This window comes from Cydia splendana, chromosome 17 (genome assembly GCF_910591565.1).
Source record: "Cydia splendana chromosome 17, ilCydSple1.2, whole genome shotgun sequence".
Lineage (NCBI taxonomy): Eukaryota > Metazoa > Arthropoda > Insecta > Lepidoptera > Tortricidae > Cydia > Cydia splendana.
This window is the reverse complement of record NC_085976.1, coordinates 8,724,643-8,743,999: the sequence shown is the minus strand read 5'-3', so window position 1 is coordinate 8,743,999 and position 19,357 is coordinate 8,724,643. Positions and strand designations below refer to the sequence as shown.

Here is a 19,357-nt window from a genome sequence, read left to right as displayed (position 1 = left end):
TTAAGCGTGTAAATCTACTTTCAGTGGTTATTTGCACCTCCATAAAAGAAATTTGTCAAAACGCAACCTCTATTAATGAAAACCTCTATAATTGACACAACGATTTTTTGAACCTCGTTAATTGACACGACCTGCTTAAATGGAAAACCTGGTTAATTGACAAAAAATGGCCGGTCCCTTGAGATTGCAATTATCCAGGTTCCACTGTAGTTATTTACAATGCAAGTGCGGAAAAGAGGAAATTCGACACGAGTTGCGAATTACCTATTCGCACGAGTATCGTGCAACGTTTTACAGTACATATGGCCCTTTAAACTTTTGACATACGCACGAAGAGTGCTATTTTACGCACTAGTGCGGGAAAATAGGACCATTATGTACTGTAAAATCTTTTAACAATTATTTACGCATCAGTGATTCAGAACAAAGACGCAACATATGATGAACTAGTATATAAGGCATGCATTTTTCCAATAAAGCATTCATTCTTTACTCCACTCTTGTGTTGTTATTATACCTACCCCTGAACGCCCCACACTTCAACAAATTAGCTTAGCCGGACTCTACTAGCATAGAACGTTTGGTGCAATGGGTTCTCAGTTCGCAGTTTCAAGATGAGCTCAGATTATCATGCTCTCCAGTCGGCATTAAAATGAAATATGCGCGGCGGAATCGCAAAAAGGTCGCAGGACTCACCGGGCTTCTTGTTCCTCATTATAAATGGGCGTAAATATTGTTTCTGCGGAACCTTTTGTCGAGGCTCATTAAGAAACCATTATGAGCAGGAGTTTAATCTTCGCCAGGGCTTGGATCAGGGAAAAAAGATGTTTGCCCGACGTCTTATGGAAATTTTACTGCCGTAGTGAGCGGGGTTCATAATAAAATATAAGTAAATAGAGGTTGTTCATTAAGATGAAAGCATTAAATCTGTTTAAGGACTCTTTTTATGCCGATTTTGGATTAATGCCGGTTGAAAAATATATTTTCAGTGTAGGGTCGGGTAGCTTAAACCAATATTTAAGTAACTTGAAAGTAGGCTCACATTTATAGGTACCTACTGATTTTTTAGGCCTATACGCGCCAATAAGTTATAGGGCTTTGAGGACTCCTAGAGTGCCATTCGAATTTAAAAAATCTGCTACTGAAATGTTATTACTCGCAACGCATCTCGCTTACATCAATCTATTATGAAAATCACAATAGTGAAGATATCAAAATGAGGTCAATTTGATACCAATTTGTAAGTTCGCATGACTTCGTGGTCTAACATATAATATGTAGGTATGTAGAGAAGCGGTCTACTGATACAGACCGGCCCTTAAACCAATAGGTAATTAAAGTTTGGCTACCCACTTACTCCGCTATCGAATACGTGCTACGTATGTTGAAGTAGGTGCCAAAGTTAATGTATGTCAGGTATATTACCTACTTACTTAATTATTTTATAAAATTCGAGTATCTAAACACTGCTGCTAGAGTACTATCTAGATACTGCTTCGTGGTAAAGTGGTAAGCGGCCACCGCAGACTAATGGTTCCAAAACATAAATATGTTTGTGCTTTCCGTAGTTACACAATAGGTATTTTTGTAGTTGATTGTATATTATTAATCTGATTTTCATACGGAATTAGGTAGTATTACCTACCCAAGTACCCATACACACCCATCTCTTATGAAATAATCTGTAGTGAAGGTTAATAACCGCCCTAAGCCAAAGCATCTATTTCTAAACCCCCAACGAGACCTCAAAGGCCTACGCATACACTGTCAAGGACCTCCTGTAGCCTTCGCGGTAGAATACACCATAATCACGCACAGGACCGTTTGATTGCTCCCGTCCATTCAACCAGTAATTGCAATTTCTCTTTGCCTCCCCAACCACCTATCTCCCAAAAAACCTACAATACAATCTACCTTACACCGCCGTTTTAAGATTCATAATTCAATAGCAAACCAAAAAGATATGACATCCGGAAAGTTACATGTCGATTTCTCTCCGCTCTCTTAGCTCATTTACTTCGCTTAATTACTTTCGGGTGAATTGGATTTTCGGATTTCAAATTTGAAAAAGTTATCGTAATTCTGGGAATAATTTAACGTTTAAGTAACAGCGGTGTTTTTGAAGTGGTAAATGGAATTACTTGGGCTTGTTCTAAACTCTCGTATTTATTGTCGACGGTAGGTAATAAAATTGTGATTTCGGTATTGAAAATAAATTATTATTAAGGCACAAGCATTAACATGTAAGGAAATTTTCTTGAAAAAGGGTCTTATGTTGTAATTAAATACCAAAAAAGAAAACTATTCATCTCCATTTAATTTGGCCTAGGCCAATGTAGCTACCTACCTACAGATAGAAAACATTTTGGTAGTGACTGACTAATTGGTGCCTTATATTAATGAGAATTGATTGTAATAGAGAGGTAATAAAGTCTAAGAAAAAAACGTGTAGCTTGACATCCGAAACAGATGGCGCTGTACTTATTATGTTTTGCAGTCACTGAAATGTCAAACGTCAACTTTTGACAATCAGAGTTACCACAAAATGCATGGAGCTGTACAGCGCCATCTCGTTTACCTGTCAAATACGAAGCACGAAATTGTCTTAGATTTTACGCATCTTACTCAATCAATGTATCTTTGTTTATAATCAGCTGATGATAAATGATAATTATAATAAAACAATTTATCGTTTTCCATTAACATATATTTTGTACATAACTATGACTACACCTAACATAGAAGCATATTATACAAAATAATAAAAAGTTACGACACAATACATTCACGTAGCGACATACATTAAACAGTCGAAGTTGGACGCGATTTCATACGAGATTTAAAAAAACACAGGACTGTCTTCATGGTCTATTAAAAAAAATTGTGTGTCGTTAAAAGGAAAACGGACCTTAGTGGAATGTAATTAAGACGCTGTTTTTATTGGAGTCTGGTCTGACCTATTTAGCGTAACCACCGTACAGTGCATTTATAATAGCTCTTTAACCTGCTATGGCTCACGGTTCTATCTATAGTACATACTTATTTAGTTTGTTGAAATTTAACTCGTTTTCAATTGGAATAGAGTTGCATTTGTTTTGTTTCATCCAATTTCCAAACAAAACAAAATCAGCTCTTATTTCCTACATTAAAAGGTCAAATTTCATTAGCAAATATTTGATTTTTCATTTGTATGGCCAGGCCCGAGGAGGAAAATACTAACCCGTTTAGGTAACTCCTTGTGAGGAGTGCCATTATGAACGTCATATTTTCGTAGAAAATTAACATTAATTATGTCATTGGCACACTTTGTCATTGAAGATCCCATGCAGAATTACCTTGGTTCGACTTTATCAAAGCTCGTTCGATTTGACATTTTTGCCACGGCTCATGGGAGCTTGGCAACTAATCCCAGGAATTGGTGTAGGCACTAGTTTTAAATGAATAACGCCATAAATAAATAAGAAACAACAACTCGAGAAGAAATAAAATTGTCAACGGAAAATATTTGTCCTTACCGAGATTTTACACATGGCTCGTCAATTATTGTATGAGAGCAGTGTAGGTAACATATTGTGTTCTCAAATGCATATACGTGATTATATATGACGTCCCACGGGTAAAGGTACCTTATGGCGGTTGGCGCTTACGCTATTATTAACGCCGCTCCAATATTATTGCGGCGCTATGCGACGTAAGCGCCAGCCGCCATAAGGTACCTTTTGCCGTGGAACGTCACATATATGGTGATATTATGTCAATCACATGCCATTAAGGTCCTTACTTTATTATATAAAAAAAAACGAATTAAAATCTGGTTAAGTTATGTTACAAGTAAGCGCATAAAAACGACTAATTGCGAGTAAGACGAATTATGAAAAGCTAAAATGCATCTAAAATATCTAAATTAATAAAATGCAAGTAAAATCACTTATCCAAAAATAAATAATTTCTCTATGAGAAATAATTGGTGTCACAATGTTTCTTAGAAACTAAGTTGAAATTCTACAATAATAGAACACTTTACTAACACGAACTGGTTTCATAAGATTGAACTATTTTATTATAGGGCAAAGATTCATTGATCGTATAAGATGTGTTAAACTCTAAGTAAAAACCTTACCCCCGAGATTGACATTTGAAGAACGGGGCGCTGTATATGCTATATGTTTTGTGGTAACTCAATTACCATACGAAAACCTATTGGTAACCAGAGTTACCGCATAATGTACGGAACCGTACAGAGCCATCTATCTATTTGAAAACTATTTATTCGAAGCGCAAAGCTTAGTCTACACATCTAATACAATAAACGAATCTTTGATATGGGGTAAACTACCACGTTACTGACACTCCTTGATAAAAATCAATGAATGGTCAATATAGCTGTTTACCCTGAAATAGGTATCTCGCAATAGGCTAGTTTCTTAAAGACAGATGGAATTATTTAACAATTGTATTATGTTTAAATCGTAGTTACCAACTCCATAGAAAATTTGAACCACCAGGAAAAATTGTTTAACCGGCCTTCACCACTGGAGGACTTCGTCACTTTTTGTTTAATATATGACATATATTTTCGGTTCATAGTTTATTATTATTACCATCAAGAAATACATTGAAACTTGTATAGTGGTAATTAGTGTTTGGTAAATTAGGAAGATTTTTTTTGCATATCCAATAGATCTTCTTTAAAATCCACCGTCAATAAGGCGCTGTCATACGTGGGTTATCAAAAAATCAACTTTTAGACTAACGATAATGCCGAGACTCTTTCTCTACACCCTTACATATGTCCGATTTATTAATAAAGATAGAAAATACTTATTTCGGCATAAGCCTAAATTATAGCCTCGTGAACCAGACGTTGAAATTAATTTCAACACATTTAAATATCTAAAATTAACACATAGGGTAAATACTTATGAAGTTTCAAAGCTCTTGAAAGAGCTCCAATAATTATGCATCATTTTGGTTTAAAAAACGACGCTTGAAAAATTGCACACACATTGCAGGTATAGGTTTTCTTAATTTAGGTTTTTGGCGTACCTGTATATCAGAATATTTGTCCTAATGGGCATTCTGCAGCACAACAATACATATACATGAGTCTTTTATTGAAACATACGTTTGTTATGAGTTAGGGTGGTATTTCACCTGTCCAATTTCGTTGTCTAATCTCAGTGCGTCTCACTCTCTCATTAAAGCAAAATGTGAGACGCAATACACATTGGACAAAGATAGCAATAGAATTGGATAGGTGGAGAAAAACCTTCGCACACTTTGACCTTTTGCAACGAGTATCTAAAAGGAGCAGTCTTACAAAAAAACTTGCCATGTTCGAGACCTCTAAGCAAAACGTTGATAGAGAACAGTTGGTCCTATTTTAAACTATGCTTAAGGGCTCATTCAGACGATGCGAGAACTCGCATGCGAGTCTCATTACATTGCGGGTTTTGATCGGTCGGTTGACTTAGACGTAACCAACAGTCCGCAATGTAACTAAAATCGCATGTGAGTTCGCGCACCGTCTAAATCAGCCTTTAGAATAATAAAACATAATTCAGTATTAGTTAAACAACTTTTGACATAGTTATTTGAAAACTATCTAAGATTGTAAATCGAGGATACAATCCTACTTACACAATAACTAATGTATATCCTTAGTATGTCAACCTTTTATATACAAAATATAACAAATTGGAATTTAAAACAATCATAATCGTCACTTTATAAACTTAAGTCTTATTTTCGCGAGAATTATATAAATAGAACCTATCTTGAAGGCATTTAAGCGAGTTTTTTTTATCATATACACAGCAAAAAATCCATGAATCACATAGACACGCATACTTCTAAAACGTTTATCACAATTAAATGTGTTATTCTTTAGTAAAAGGGACATTCGTAGTGGAATCACTTACGTCAAATATACCACGTAAATGGAGCCGCTATAAGACCCATTTCACTGTAGAATAACATAAATAAACTCTAAGTGAGGTTAACCAGCAAATAATAAGGACAAGCGAAAAGGAACATACTCAACAATCATACGTGCGGGGAAGGCGATCGGCGAGTGAGAAGAAAACGAAAAGCTTGTGTAGACAGGCCAGTGTGGCGCGACACAGACCCATAAAATTATTAACCTACACTTTGAAACTTGTCTATTTTATTTCAAACTTAATTATCATTAGATAGCTTGTGGTAAAATGATAAAGTGTCTAAATGAATACAAATTAGTGAATACTTTGTACCTGCTCGTATTAATCCAATTTGCACATTGTTGCCTGCCACATATAACTCAATTTTAGAAAATTATTTATATAATTTAATATCATATGATGTTGTTAATGATGATATCGTTACTTTTTTGACGCAAATGTTGAAAAGGCAGGTCTACACCTGTAGTCCCAGAGGCCTAAATTTGCCACACAAAAAACAACCATTTTAAATTTAACGGACGCGATATCGTCGTATATTAAGTAAGTAGCAGACAACTTTAGTGTCAATATAGTTTACGGGCCTGAACGCAGCCAAACCGCACACACAACACATCACACTACATAACTAAACACGTGCTCGGGACAAAACAGGACTAAAACGAAGCTACCATATACACAAACCAAACGTAAAGTAGTGCATCACGTCAAAATATGAAGAAAAACATAACTACCACCAGAGAGGAGTAACTCAATGAAGACTGTAAACCTCCATGCAAAGCATCGTTCCTCCGAACCAATGGATTCCCATATTATAAGCGTAAACTGTTATCACATGATGTTTATCACAGAAAATTCAATCAATCCATTTAAAAATCTTCGTATGCAAGAATATCTATTAGGCGATATATATTTGGCGCAACTGCTAAGCTAAATTACAGGGAAAAATCGCCATACATAAACCTTATTGTGAGGGACGCTGCTTTGAATGGTATGCTCTTCATCGATTTACCGCCCCCTGCTACCGAATATTTTTTTTATGATTTTATATTTTTTCGTGTAGTCTACAAATGACTGTATTTTACAGATTACAAAAGACGGATGCCGCAACAGTCCCACGGGAGCAGAGCCGGCCCCGTTTGAGTGCTGCGGCTTCCTTTAAATTATCCAAATAACGAGTATCAGCTGACATGAATCACGCACTTTCAGCAAAGAAAAATATGTCAAAACACTACTAACATTTTTCGACTTGCGACTAGTGAAATCAACTCTACTTGACCATTTATCAATTAGTCGTTTTACGTTGCGAAACCTCGATTCGTCCACGAATGCACTATGTTTTAGTATTATTACTCCTATCTATCGGTGTTACAATACACTACCATCGGTGGCACTATCTCACACCATATACGGAATATATGGATGGAAGTCCCAAAAACTAAAGACATTTAGTTTCCAAGTGTAGCGTAACACTCGAAATGCCTAAGAAATTTACCTTAATTTAGCCAATTCTAGAAATTAAATGTTCAATTTTGAGTATTTGATGCCAGTTCTCCCGATGCGTACTAATTGTTTTGTGATATGTTTCGTTTAATGTTTCAGTTGTGACGGACGGCGGTCAGTTCGCTTTGCCTTCGATCTTATTAGTAATTACATTTCATGACATTATTCCTTATAATTTCGTGTTTACGTTTTCGATTACAATTATGAAAACATGTTACATTTTACACAACCAACAAGTTTCATTATTAATGAATAGCTACAGAATGAAGTCAGTTTGCCATTGCAGATAAAATTATCTTATTCATTTATTCTTGCTTGGCGATACAATAAAGCAAACAAATGAAATCACTAGTTTTTTTTTTCACATTTAAAAATGGACACTTTATATTTTTTAAGACATTAAAGTGATAGTTTAGTTATCACAGTGTAAAGTTTTCGAAACTGACCGCGTCAAACATGACTTCTTAGCGCCCGACACAGTATCACCCACAGCTGACACCTTGACAGGTGTCAACCGTGCATTATATGGGGGAACTACCCTATCGTCGGCTTTCCTCCAAAAATAGGAGCCGACGGCTGGTTTCACTGCCATTCATCGGGTAGTTCGCCCTGACAGTGCCGGACGTGTGAGTGAAATGGTATCTAGAGTTGACATACTGCTATCTCTGTCCGACCTCAATGCTCTTCGGACCCCGAATCTTCACTGATCGTGTCGCCCGCTCTTTCTTGGGAAATGTTTTGACCTGGAATACAAATATTAGTTAGTTTTATGCTTTTAGAAAACTGTCATATCAACGCTGTTTATAACATAGAAACATGGACCCACAGACAAAACATCCTCCAGACTTAGCATAGTCGAACTACCCCCTCTGCCACGCATACGGTAATTTTACTCCATGTTCGAGTCGAAAGTGTCTTTGTGTGACGTCCGTGAACTCGTTCGTCGTTTGAACGGACCAATCAAGGCACGGGACTTCGCGCGCACCCCCGCATTTTTGGCATCATCGGATGCATGAAATAATTGCTCTAAACTCGGTCTAGAGGATTCATAGTCTATGCATGGACCTTAAACCCAAAATGAGTGTCCTGTCTAAATCATTTTGTTGAGGCCAATCTCACGTTGAGGCACGTTGGAATTGCCAGCTATTTCTGCAGGGTGATTTTCTTCGGCGAGGCGTGTAGCGTAGCATCGAGCGTCCAATTGAGTGGCGTGCACTGAGCCAGTGGGTAGAGGTCCCACACTGCATGGTCTCACACGTCGGGGGGGCGAGTCAAAGCGTTTCTGACCCTCCCTCCTCAGATGCGGGTGCCCTGGCGGAAGCCAGCCAGGGATACCGGGGGGACGTCCTGGTAGAATGTTCGCGATCCCAGGACGCCTCCCCAACGGCATATTGTGGGAAACGCCGGTGTGGGTTTAGTGGGTAGGCTCCTCCCCTCTTTTCACAATTGAAAAGAGCTGGGAGGTGAGAGTCCCACATACCCCATAATGGGCCACCCTTGGGGCCAGGGGGACGATGCGTAACGGCATTCCCACATCGACACAAAAAAGGCCACTTGTATGTATACATTTGTATTTGTTTAAAATTAACGCCCCACGTTGTGTTTTATGCCCCAATACTGTCGTACGTACCCTTTTTCGCTGTTGAAATTATGCACTTCTTGCAGCTTATGAAGAAAAAGGAGACACGTTAGAGTTGGGCGTGGAGGGCAGCAGGTCCATGGTCTTGCACACCCAGCCCGCGATGTCCACGCCGGCCGCCTCCGCCAGCCGCACCCACTCGTGGTTCTGCGACAACACAAACAACACTTACTTAATACATAGTAGATGGTCAAGCAAATCTTGTCAGTAGAAAAAGGCGCGAAATTCAAATTTTCTATGAGACGATATCCCTTCGCGCCTACATTTTTCAAATTTTACTCCTTTTCCTACTGACAAGATTTGCTTGACTAACTATATGTCATCTTACCCAGAGGCGTATTTTAAAGATTTGGCGCCCCGGGCCAGAGATTCGCCGCCCCATTAAGTGATGATGATGTATCTTATATAAGGAAAAAAAACATGTTTTGCCGCCCCTTGCAGCCTCGGGCCATGCCCCCCTTGGCACTAGGGTAAATACGCCTCTTATCCATACTACCTATATGGACAAAATGGTTTTGGTCATACCTATATATTTTCCTGAATATATTTTTTAATATTGTTCCTATTAAATTAAAAGGCAGTGTTAATGTAATGACAAAAGATTTTATTCATCAAAAATGTAAAATTATAAAAAAACAGAATGAGCAACAACAAAAAGATGGCGCTAGTGCAGAGTGGAAGTAGACAGGTTAGGTAGGGCTGCACCGTCATTGAGACCGAAGAAATGTTGGATGGGTTTGAATTTGTCCCGTGTCCCACGGATACACATGCTGGTGGCACGGATTATCGAAATTATAATTTTGGATCTTAGCCAGCCCATTACTACACTAAGGGATCTGTCCCAACGGTCAGCGATGGCTTCACCGAGATGTTTGATGAAGGTAGACATTTGCGGAGCGAAGACTTCATCGACGGATGTGACGAGGGGAGTGAAAGTTGCGTGACGCTTTTCACAGGCGTTTGAGTATTTTCTTTTTTTCTCTTCTTCGGCGGATTTTAGGACGGATGCTACGGGACGTGAGATATAAGAAGGAGCGTCGGTGTCTACGACTCGGATATCAAATAACGCCTCCCTCTGTGCATCCCAGACGCCGCGGCAGCAGAGATCGCCGCGAAGTCCACCGTCGCCTTCGGTGATGATGGGTTCTTTGACCACGTTCCCCCAAGCGTGCTCACATAGCTCACAAAACAGATCTCTAATTTCGTTGTGGCGACGTGTTATTAAACCACCCGTTTTGCAGCAAAGGGCGTGGTCGACGTTGAAGAATGAATCATTGCCGCAGCCATCACATGATTTGGGCATGGAGACAGGTGTTCTGTGGTATCGCAGTGCCAGTGCGTCTCTAAATTCTAGTGGCGATAAGTCAAAATGGTCTTTCCTTGTTGGTATGACTGAGAGCCAAATGGAAGATTTTGTTTTAGTTTTCAAGTTTCAAGTTTCGTGAAAATTGAACGCTCGATTGCACGTTTTTTTGTAGGAGAAAGTTTTCTAGAATAGATTCCATTAGGTCATCGTCTTTTCTAGCTTCTGTGAGGGTTGTGTTGTGTGATGTTGAGTGAGGTCCAGAGATTTATTTTCAATTAAGGCGGATGATAGGGTTATACAACTTTTTTTGGAGCTGTCATAATTTAAGTTTGTTATTTTAGAAAGTGCAGGAATAGCTAGACCGCCTTTGTGAACTGGTAATGAGAATAAATCGGCTTCTAGCGGTGATACGTCGCCTCCTAGTAGGTTTGGTAGAAAGCTGGTGCGTAGTTTGTTTGTAAGAGGTTCAAAGGATTGATTAGCGTTTTCTAAAACTCTTAATAGGAATGACCATTTGAATTGGGGTGCTTTTTAAAAATCAGTAACTATTACCAGCTGGGTCATTCCACAGTTTCGGGTGTTACACTTGAACTCTTAAAATAAGGTTTTATTCGATATTGTAACAGGAACTAGGAGGTTATAACTATTGATTCATCTACTACTTTGATAATATTTTCTTTTCCTGTACACACATAATTAAAGTATAAGAGCAATAACGAGAGAATCACTAAAAAGTAGCTGTTTCGGGCGTTACAGGAATTGGCCTATACCTTCTGACCATCAGTACCAAAATGCATAATTTAGCGAATTTTGTCAAGTAACCTCCAGTTTTATTTATGTCAAGTAATAATAGTTAGTATAGTCTACTGAAACACTGAAGTAACACTTAGTATCACTTTACAATTAATTTTAATAAAATAAATTACCTGTTTCGGGTGTTACTCATGGTCCGTTTCGGGTGTTACGAGTACGAAATTAAGACAGATTTATACGAAATTATGGCTCATTTTATTGAAATTATTGTCTTTTTAATAAATTCGATTAAAAACATAAGTAATAAATGCTGAATTATTATAAAATACATTAATCTTAACAATAAAAACTGTTTCTCAAAGATATCATAATTATTTTTCTTTCGATGCGAATATTACCGAAAATATTCACTTAATCAAAAAATGGTTGATGGTGACACCTATTCATTTTGAAAGATCTATCCAACGACACCCCACATCACAGGATTAAAGTCGCAAAAAAATTAAAAATATTTTGTACAGGAGCAAACCTAAAAAAAAATTATTTTTGTAGTTTTTGTGTTACTACTTTGTCGCCATGATTGATTTATGTATCCATGCCAAATTGCAGCTTTCTAGCACTAACCATCACGGAGAAAAGCCGGGGAATGACAGGCGGACGATCAACACGTTTCGGGTGTTACACAACTTCAAACTTTAAAACATACGACTAAAGCAGACGCTAAAACAACTATTACACATTTGCATAGGTTCACATCATAGCCTTTCTTTGGCAAAACATGTTTGGCTATATTTAATTACGGGAAAAGTTACACATACTTTTATCTCTTTTTCGTTTCGGGTGTTACTTTGAGACCACAGTCTAGAATACTCTTCTAAAAACCGATTAATCCATGCTTTTTAATATTTTTAAAGACAACTTATAAAATTACGATATTTTACCTGAAATAACTGCGGGAAATTTGTAACAGTTTACAGTTACTTTCTTTTTAATTAGTCTTGCCAATATCGCTGTATAAAATTAGTTTTACGCCTATCATTTAAACGTTGCTATCAAGTACATGAAAAACATGTAAAAATTGATTTTTTTCCGGTTTTTTTTTCTGACATGAAGGTTTGGTATGTTTTCTATGGAAATAGGTTAGTGTTGACTTCTTAAACTATTTTTCATTTTTGAACCCTTGGTAGCGTTTATTATGGAATGACCCAGCTATTACTTATGAAAGCAGAAGAATATAAATGATCGTATTAGATTCATAATTGTTACATATTCGCCTAACTTATTTTTAAAATGTGTTTTTCAATTAAAAGACACATCAATATTGTTTACCTTATTCCTAATGCTAAAAAAACGAACTATAGTGCCTACGCCAATTATATAGATTAGTTGCCCAGCGGACCCCAGGCTCTCATGAGCCGAGGCAAAATGCCGGGACAACGCGAGGAAGATGATACTTTCTACTATAAAATATAAGGGAGTAAGTACCATAAGATGTATGCAAGTTTCCTCACGATGTTTTCCTTCACCGAAAAGCTAAGAAGATAAAAGAAACTCAAAGGTGTACGTGAAGTCCTCAATCAGCATTGGGCTAGCGTGGGAACTATAGCCCAAGCCCTCTCACGCATGAGAGGAGGCCTGTGCCCAGCAGTGGGACGTATATAGGCTGAATTATTTATTTTATTTAAGTACCATAAGGGTCTTCAAGTCGGCCCGCTCATCCGGGTTCTTCTTGAGGCAGCGGTCGACGAAGTCCTTGAAGTGGTCGGAGAACAGACCAGAGGGCAGCTTAGGCGGCGGCTCGTTCACTATGTAGTCCAGGAGCTCGAATATCGCCATCGGCCGCGGCGAGTTCGGCGCGGGGATGGCAGACACGGACTGAGGGAAAATAAAATTTAAAATAAAAGTAGGATATTTTTGAAATTTATTAAATTAATAAAACACGCTGTACATAAACACTATCACTGAACAATACTCTCGCCACGACGTAACGTCACGTTGTTTAAAATTTTATTATTTTGATGAGTAGCCGCTTCCACACGTATACGCTCGCTGTGTAGACCCGGCTAGTCCAGTGTCTAAGATCTCCGACATATTATTCAGTCATATTTCGAACTTTCTTATTGGACATTTCATATACACGTTTGATCTAAAAAAAAGGTATCGTCTTGGGTCGTCGCATTCGTTTTTCGTCACATTCTTAAATTAGTCCTATTCTGCTTTCGTCACTCATTCTACATTGAAAGCCACCGACGATTGTGACGAATGTAGAATGAGTGACGAAAGCAGAATAGGACTAATTTAAGAACTTGACGAAAAACGAATGGGACGACCCAAGACGATACCAAAAAAAAAACTGATTCCATGAGAAAATAATTATTGAAAAGAATTGTGATAGCTTATCCAAAAACTCCGGACGCCACGTCAACTCGAGCTGGTGAATTTGATAGACCGAATTTGAGGGACCAGATGTCCGACTGGACAGAGTTAATAGTTCATGAAGTGGTTAATTTCGGGGAATTCCGAGCCTAAACTGAGATCGATATTAATCTCTTTTATTCACTGAGTTCCATGTTATAGGAAATGTCCATACTTTTAGAATGATGTCCAGACTTTTGTCAAAACGAACATCTACACTTTCGTTTCTTGAGCTAGAAAACGGTCTGTCGCTAGTAGCGTCGCAGTGGTCAGAGAGGTGCCTTCTAAGGTCTAGGCGTCTAGGTGTTCTAAAGTCAGGTACTAACCTGTCCAGGGGAGTGGTCCTCGTTCTGCGCGCCGAAGATGTGCGCCAATGTCTTGGCGTCAGGCGGGGGGATGGGGTACATCCCGATTGCCATCTCTACTAGAGACAGGCCGAGCGACCAGATGTCCGACTGAACGGAATAATGCGTGCCTTGTAGACGCTCCGGCTGAAATGAAACAATTGATAAATAAAAGCAATATTAAAGTTTACCAAGTTAGATGTCACAATACAGTACCCCACTAAGATTCTCTAAATAGCAGGTTTTGATAGTATAGCGGTCAGGACACTGTTCCTGCTTTTCTAAAAAAAATATATAGAAAGATCAAATTCCAATGAAATTCCTTGCTCCAGTTGAGAGATCTATAACAACGCTAACGAAGTTCTCGTGTCGCCGACCAAACAAAATTATAGCTATGGGTGAAAACCGCATGAAAATCCGTTCAGTAGTTTTCGAGTTTATCGCGAACATACATACACACAAACAGACGGACGCAGCGGGGGACTTTGTTTTATAAGGTGATTGAAATTCCATTTAAACAGAGTGTAAATCGTAATTAATATTTGGGCGGCACAAGGTTAAACTGCCCAACACACTCACCGACATATAACTCCTAGTGCCAACAAACGAGTTGGCCATGGAGTCAATAAGCTGGCCGGAGACACCAAAGTCACAGATCTTGATCTCGCCATTGCTATTCACTAGTATGTTGGAAGGCTTCACGTCGCGGTGCATGATGGCGTGCTTGTCGCGCAGGTAGCTCAGCCCTTTCAGTACCGCTGAGGTTATAGTTCCTGTATAAAGACAAAGAAAAAATTGTTTTATGTTTATTAGGCATTCCACCAAAAGTGTCAGGCATGTGAGGCCGATGTTTGGCATGATAACTTGTGATAACTTAGCATTAAGTTCTACCAAGTTCTACAGATTTAAAAAGGTTATGAAAGTAGCTGCGTCACTTCACCAACAAAAATTTTCATTCTGGTGTTGTTTACCAAGAAGGAACACAGGTGCTCTATGACTGAAATTACTAAACCGTTATCCGCATTATTTAATTGCATCCTATACCTTTTATATTCCCTTAGATTAGAACTAAATTTTTGCTGATATAACTCACCTAAAATTGACTCCGGAATCCTGCCAGCTTTCTTCAAAATCAAATCCAAGGAGCCACCATCCATATATTCCATACAAATGGAGATTTCACCATCACTATAGAAGGCCCCGTAGAATCCAACGATGTGGGTAAAGTTGCATTCATGTAGAACTTTCAGCTCTCTGATGATCTGTTTTTTGATGGCTGGCTTCACTTCGAGGTGGATGAGCTTGCGCGCCATGATTAGGCCTGTCGACTTGTGACGGACTTTCATTACGACGCCACCGTTGCCCTGACCTGAAAGTGTACAACACGTGTAGGGTCACAGAAAATATACTACTGAAAGTAACTACTGCTAGTACTACTAGTACTGTAAGTAGGTACTAACTGAATTCTCATTGTCTGAGGGTCTCCCCACATCTATCGACGCGGAATCGGCAACAGACATTGCTCGGCTCGGCCTTACGACGCAACGACATCTTTTTCGCTCTTATTGCGTAGACATAAACCTTTTTTCTAACGACTTTTGCCGATTCCGTTGATTTTTGACAGTAAAAGTTCAAGTGTCTGATGTTATGTGTGACATACCACTCTTCACCAGTAAGGTGAGTCATAACCTCATAACTTATAATAAGTCATAAAATATTCTTACAATTAAAACCTGGAGTGTCCTTACGTTAGTTAGATAGATAAGGAAAATATTTAGCACATTAATAGAATAGAATAGAATACTTTATTGCATATCACATTACAGACATGGATGGAATGGAACATAAATAAAGGTATACATGTGACACCCTGCGAGGGCACGGCAATATAAGAGGGCTACAAGTTCATTTGATTACAATTATTATACACATTTCATTAAATTAATATTATACATACATACATTCACACATGATCATTTGATAGCGATATTACATTATTTCCTTACATAAACAAAGCACGGTAATATTTTCATTTACTGACTTGGTCAAAACATTCTTTAATATTATAAAAACATCCACTAATTAATAGTACATTTCGATGCTAGTGCGGAAGGTATGTCATTACTTCACGAGTACCGAGATATCTTGGCACGAGCCGCAGGCGAGTGGCAAGACTCGGGACGAGTGAAGAATGACATTTCCGCACGTGTATCGAACGACATTTTTTAATACAGTTGCGAAAAAATAAGTAAAATATTGTTAATCGTACACTAAACCAAAGTGGTAACAGTGACAGCTTGCTTAGACGTCGTCTTTAAGTATATTATATCTATGGGCGTTTGGCAGCTATTCCGTTCCATTCAGACAACTTATTAAGAACGGAATTTTCAATATTCAATATTAAAAAATAAACGTGTTATAATGATGAAGAGGTAAGTATTAAAATATGAAATATGTATATTTTTCACATTCTTACATTAACAGTAGGTTTTTCTGCTGATTACGACGTTTAAAGGAAACTAATATTAACACTCATCAATAAGTAGTCGTGAATTGGAACAAGTATAAATTTAAAAAAATTGGAAAAGTAAAAAGCACTAGTTCGAGATAACCAACTTTCCGCACGCTAAACAGCTACGTAAAGTAGCACTTTTTGAGCAACTGTATTAAAAAAACAGTTTCAGCTGTTTTTTAAATTAACTTTCATTTTCCAGATCTTTGATAGAGTTTGGAAGGTGATTATAGATTTTTATAGTCATATAATGGGGGCTACATGTGACAAGTTTTAATTTCGAAAAAGGCACTTTTAGTTGATTAACATTACGATTATTTCTTTTAATTTGAGTTGTATCTTTGAGTGAATATAAGTTTAAGTGTTTCCTAACAAATTTACATGATTCAAATATGTACATAGATGCAACGGTCAGTATTTCATGTTTGATAAAATAGGGTTTACACGACTCCATATGTATATGGATGCAACTCCATATAATGTGCCTCTGCAAATGATAATTCGACCGAAATTAAACTGTATGAAATATGAATTTCGTAAACATTGGGCTGCTAACTGTAGTTCTGCGATAAGTTAGTTGGGAAAATAACCTGGAGCAATTGTGATTTTAGTGAGTAGCAGCCACATAATTATTTTATAGGGTTCTGTCTCTACTGCTCGTTTGTCTGTTCATCAGCAATGTAAGCTGATCTAATAGTCATTTGGATCACCTTAATTTAGTCTAGCATCTTACCAAGTTCGCCGAGTTTCTCAAAGTCATCGTCGCTCAGCTCTCCGATCTTCTCTTTCTGGCAAAGGAACACTTCTATCCGTCGTCGCTGGGTGTCGTCCATCTCGATCTGTTCCAGCCTCTCTGTGAGGACCTCGATGCTGCTCTTCGATTTTCCAGCGAGGCCCGTCATTCGACTGAAATATGTATGAAAATAAATTCGGTTTTCGGCATGATGGGGATTGCACCAATGCAAAAATTACTAAACCTTGCATCAGTATTTATGAATCATCACAATGAAGTGCGTTGAAAAGTCCACTTCTGTCACCACCTTGTGGTGATAATGTGTGTGGAATCTATGCATGTAGGTAACTATCCTATTTCCATCAAGTACAAGTGATTTAATGGAGAAAAGCAAGTGGTTATAGATCACTACTGTGTCAAAGGAGTCAAAATGGGAAGCTCTGATTTAAGTGCTGCCCTTAAGCTCCATGATAGAATACATGGAAATGCAGTGGCATAGCCAGGTGTGGGCGAATGAGGCTCTCGTCCACAGCCTCGCAAAGCCAACCTTTTTATTAGGTGCGTTGGGAATACACATTGAAAAAGGGCCTCACAAATGTGGTTGTGTGCATGCTACGCCACTGTGGAATTGATTGAATAAGCTCAGGTAAGCGCAAATAGCGGACAAATTACACAAAAGTTCCATGGGACCCAAAAAATCCCCCAAATCTAATCCAACAAACTGCCCCGCAGTTTGGCGAATCTTTGTATTGTGGTACGCATATTTTATATTTACATGTTATTTTCAAGAAAAAAAAATCGTTAAAATATTAAGGTAAGAAAACAGTCAGGGTAGATAAGTTTTAGATCTTACATAAAAAAATCATTCGTTGTTCATTTACATTTTACTGTAATTGGTATATACATAAAAATGTATTAACTATAAGATGACATCATTCAACATGAAAGACACCCTAATACTTTCATACACCCTACTGGGACAGACAGTTGACTGATTAGTTGTTAATGTAACTATTTTACTTAAACTTCTAAAGTAATTAAAATAATATAATAATTCTAATATAATTACGATTGCTCAGTCAAAATATACAAAAAAATAGTTTTATTTTATAAATAAGTTAGTTTATTTTTCTTTTTAATGTTTGTGTCTACCTGAAACTAAAAATAAATCATTTTTATTGGAATAAGAGACCATACTATGGCTAAAAATGCAAAATGACCTTTGTTTACTATACGCATGATAACAGGTGTATTTACTGATAACAGATCAATAAAAGGTGAAATTTGGAATCAAAACATTTCGACGCAGTTGCACCTAGAATGAATCAGGATGTTTCTACTTACTCAGTGGCCGTCGCGGACTTCAACTGCGGAGTCATGTTCGATGGAGTCGCAGCCGGGGCCGTGTCGATAGACCCCGGTGGGAGGGTCAGGTTCAATTTGTTCTTGGACATTTTGCTCATCGTGATTGCACTTTTCACGGCATTGAAATAGTTCAACGGCCAGGGGCTGGCCCCCCTGAAACTAAAACAAAAACCTTGCGGAAGTACGCATAGAACCACTTTGATTACAAAATGAAAAAAATACCACGACTGTGCAATGCAATGCAAGATTGATTCGTCGCCCGGCCTCTACCACAGACTAAACCATAATGATTATGCCACAGACAACGGACATTCATCATCTGTCGCATCAACTTACGCCATAGAAGGTAGGATCGTATAGAATTGGTATTCGCGTACCTCGGTGAGGGACAAAACATACGCAAATGCGACACTGTGATTGGTCGAATTTATTAGTTGCCCACCATTATCCATACAAAAAAAATGGTGGGGAACAAAAAATATGTGAGACTGTGATAAGGACAAACAATAATAGCGATTTCTCTGCTACTCCTACTGAAAGATACGTAAGACTATCCCGTTCTGTCAGTTATCCCCACCACTCATGCCCAATCCAGTTTAATACTAGATTCATGACTTACGCACATGCTGACTTGAGCAAGAGTGTGGGATAAGATAAGTAATTGAAGAGCAACAGTGTGCTTGTGTAGGTGTGTTTTTAATGACTGAGTAGTTTTCCATATATGTAGTAACATTAAAAAATATATTGATATTATAATATTGTTGCTATAAAGCATTCTTTGAGATTTCGAACGTATCAACAACGTCAAAAATGACAAGACAATGGTGACAGCTGACTGACATGACATTTGC

At 38.0% G+C, this 19,357-nt stretch overlaps 1 protein-coding gene and 1 long non-coding RNA gene across 2 annotated transcripts; one reads left to right on the top strand and one right to left on the bottom strand.

Moving 5' to 3' along the window:
• The first annotated feature begins 2,489 nt into the window (after positions 1 to 2,489).
• LOC134798748 (uncharacterized) lies at positions 2,490 to 4,374 on the top strand. Its single transcript, XR_010145267.1, has 2 exons — positions 2,490 to 3,083; positions 3,478 to 4,374. It is a non-coding gene; the product is annotated as an uncharacterized LOC134798748 (long non-coding RNA).
• LOC134798706 (dual specificity mitogen-activated protein kinase kinase dSOR1) lies at positions 3,804 to 18,748 on the bottom strand. The gene is made up of 8 exons (XM_063771091.1): positions 18,486 to 18,748; positions 17,142 to 17,314; positions 14,990 to 15,265; positions 14,476 to 14,669; positions 13,879 to 14,043; positions 12,827 to 13,012; positions 9,070 to 9,225; positions 3,804 to 8,182 (listed from the first exon to the last, which is right to left on the bottom strand). Exons 1-7 carry the CDS (start codon positions 18,602 to 18,604, stop codon positions 9,106 to 9,108), a joined length of 1,233 nt encoding a protein of 410 aa, XP_063627161.1. The 5' UTR covers positions 18,605 to 18,748; the 3' UTR covers positions 3,804 to 8,182; positions 9,070 to 9,105.
• Between the last annotated feature and the right edge of the window lie 609 nt (positions 18,749 to 19,357).